The sequence below is a fragment of the Eulemur rufifrons genome, chromosome 19 (assembly GCF_041146395.1).
Source record: "Eulemur rufifrons isolate Redbay chromosome 19, OSU_ERuf_1, whole genome shotgun sequence".
Classification (NCBI taxonomy): Eukaryota; Metazoa; Chordata; class Mammalia; order Primates; family Lemuridae; genus Eulemur; species Eulemur rufifrons.
In genome coordinates this window covers 36,545,316-36,547,170 of record NC_091001.1, presented here as the reverse complement: position 1 = coordinate 36,547,170, position 1,855 = coordinate 36,545,316, and the positions used below count along the sequence as shown (strand labels likewise).

The 1,855-nt window shown below is 59.1% G+C and overlaps 1 protein-coding gene across 1 annotated transcript; it reads left to right on the top strand.

Moving 5' to 3' along the window:
- The first annotated feature begins 372 nt into the window (after window positions 1-372).
- GPR45 (G protein-coupled receptor 45) lies at window positions 373-1,491 on the top strand. Its single transcript, XM_069495099.1, has one exon. It carries the CDS (start codon window positions 373-375, stop codon window positions 1,489-1,491), a length of 1,119 nt encoding a protein of 372 aa, XP_069351200.1.
- The last annotated feature ends 364 nt before the right edge of the window (window positions 1,492-1,855 follow it).

The following is a 1,855-nucleotide window of genomic DNA, read 5'->3' as shown; positions in this document are numbered from 1 at the left end:
ATTCTTTCTCTCCACTCTAGTGCTGAGGGATACCTGTGAAATTTAAATGTGTGCGCTATTCAGTACGTGCTTGGAAGAACTAATTCCCTTCTCTTTTGTCCTCTTGCTTGCTCTAGGCTACAGAGTGTCCAAGTCGGAAGCTGTGGACACAATCGGTTGCCACAGAGATGACTAGGATGTGATCCATGAATTGCAAAACCCAGCTAGTGCTCCCAAAGAAAGACTTTCTCCCGACGACCATTCCAGTGCCCTAGAGCTCCAACGATGTCTAGAGAGAAGATGCAGCTGACAGACAGAAGATGGCAGCCACCAAAGCACTGAGGGTCACCCCTCCTTGGCCATTTGCGTCCCGGCTCCAAGTGTCTCTCCAAGATGGCCTGTAACAGCACGTCCCTCGAGACTTACCAACACCTGCTGCTGAACGCCAGCAACGTGACGGACCCCGGGGCCACGGCCCTGCCCGCCCCGCTCAGGATCACGCTGGCCGTGGTGATGCTGCTCATGATCGTGGTCGGCTTCCTCGGCAACACCGTGGTCTGCGTCATCGTGTACCAGAGGCCGGCCATGCGCTCCGCCATCAACCTGCTGCTGGCCACGCTGGCCTTCTCCGACATCATGCTGTCCGTATGCTGCATGCCCTTCACCACCGTCACCCTCATCACCGTCCGCTGGCACTTCGGGGACGGCTTCTGCCGCCTCTCGGCCACTCTCTACTGGTTTTTCGTCCTGGAGGGGGTGGCCATCCTGCTCATCATCAGCGTGGACCGCTTTCTCATCATCGTGCAGCGTCAGGACAAGCTGAACCCGCGGAGGGCCAAGGTGATCATCGCCGTCTCCTGGGTGCTGTCCTTCTGCGTCTCGGTCCCCTCGCTCTCGGGCTGGACGTTCGTGGAGATGCCGGCGCGGGCCCCCCAGTGCGTGCTGGGCTACACAGAGTTCCCCGCCGCCCGGGCCTACGTGGTGACGCTGGTGGCGGCCGTGTTCTTCGTGCCCTTCGGCGTCATGCTGTGCGCCTACACGTGCATCCTCAACACGGTGCGCAAGAACGCCGTGCGCGTGCACAACCAGTCCGACAGCCTGGACCTGCGGCAGCTGTCCCGCGCCGGCCGGCGGCGGCTGCAGCGCCAGCACCAGGTCAGCGTGGACCTGAGCTTCAAGACCAAGGCCTTCACCACCATCCTCATCCTCTTCGTGGGCTTCTCCCTCTGCTGGCTGCCCTACTCGGTCTACAGCCTCTTGTCTGTGTTCAGCCGGCGCTTCTACTACGGCTCCTCCTTCTACGCCACCAGCACCTGCGTCCTGTGGCTCAGTTACCTCAAGTCCGTCTTCAACCCCATCGTCTACTGCTGGAGAATCAAAAAATTCCGCGAGGCCTGCATAGAGCTGCTGCCCCAAACCTTCCAGATCCTTCCCAAAGTGCCTGAGCGGATCCGGAGGAGAATCCAGCCGAGCACGGTCTATGTGTGCAACGAGAACCAGTCTGCTGTCTAGGGAGGGCCGGCCCCCGGGTCCCAGGACGCGCCGTCCTGCTCTGCTCCCTGGCACGTTTGTCGTAGTCTGCACTTCGTGGTGGCTGTTTAAGCACAAAGGTACTGATTTGTTACCAGATGAGCTGCGGCTCCCAAATTTCAAATTTTGGCAAGATGAATTATTTTTGTTTCTCATCGGAGAGGAGCCATGTGTGGGTCTAATGGGAACTGCAAGGTAGTTAAGGCAAAATGGAGTGAGGTGGGGAGTGCAGAAGTTGGGCAGAAAGTCAGGGACTAGGGATAGGCAGGGAGTGAGGCTGCTGAGGGTGGGGCAGGAGTGGGGGTCTGTCCCAAGAGCTCAATCCTGCCTCCGAGCTCCCTCTGCA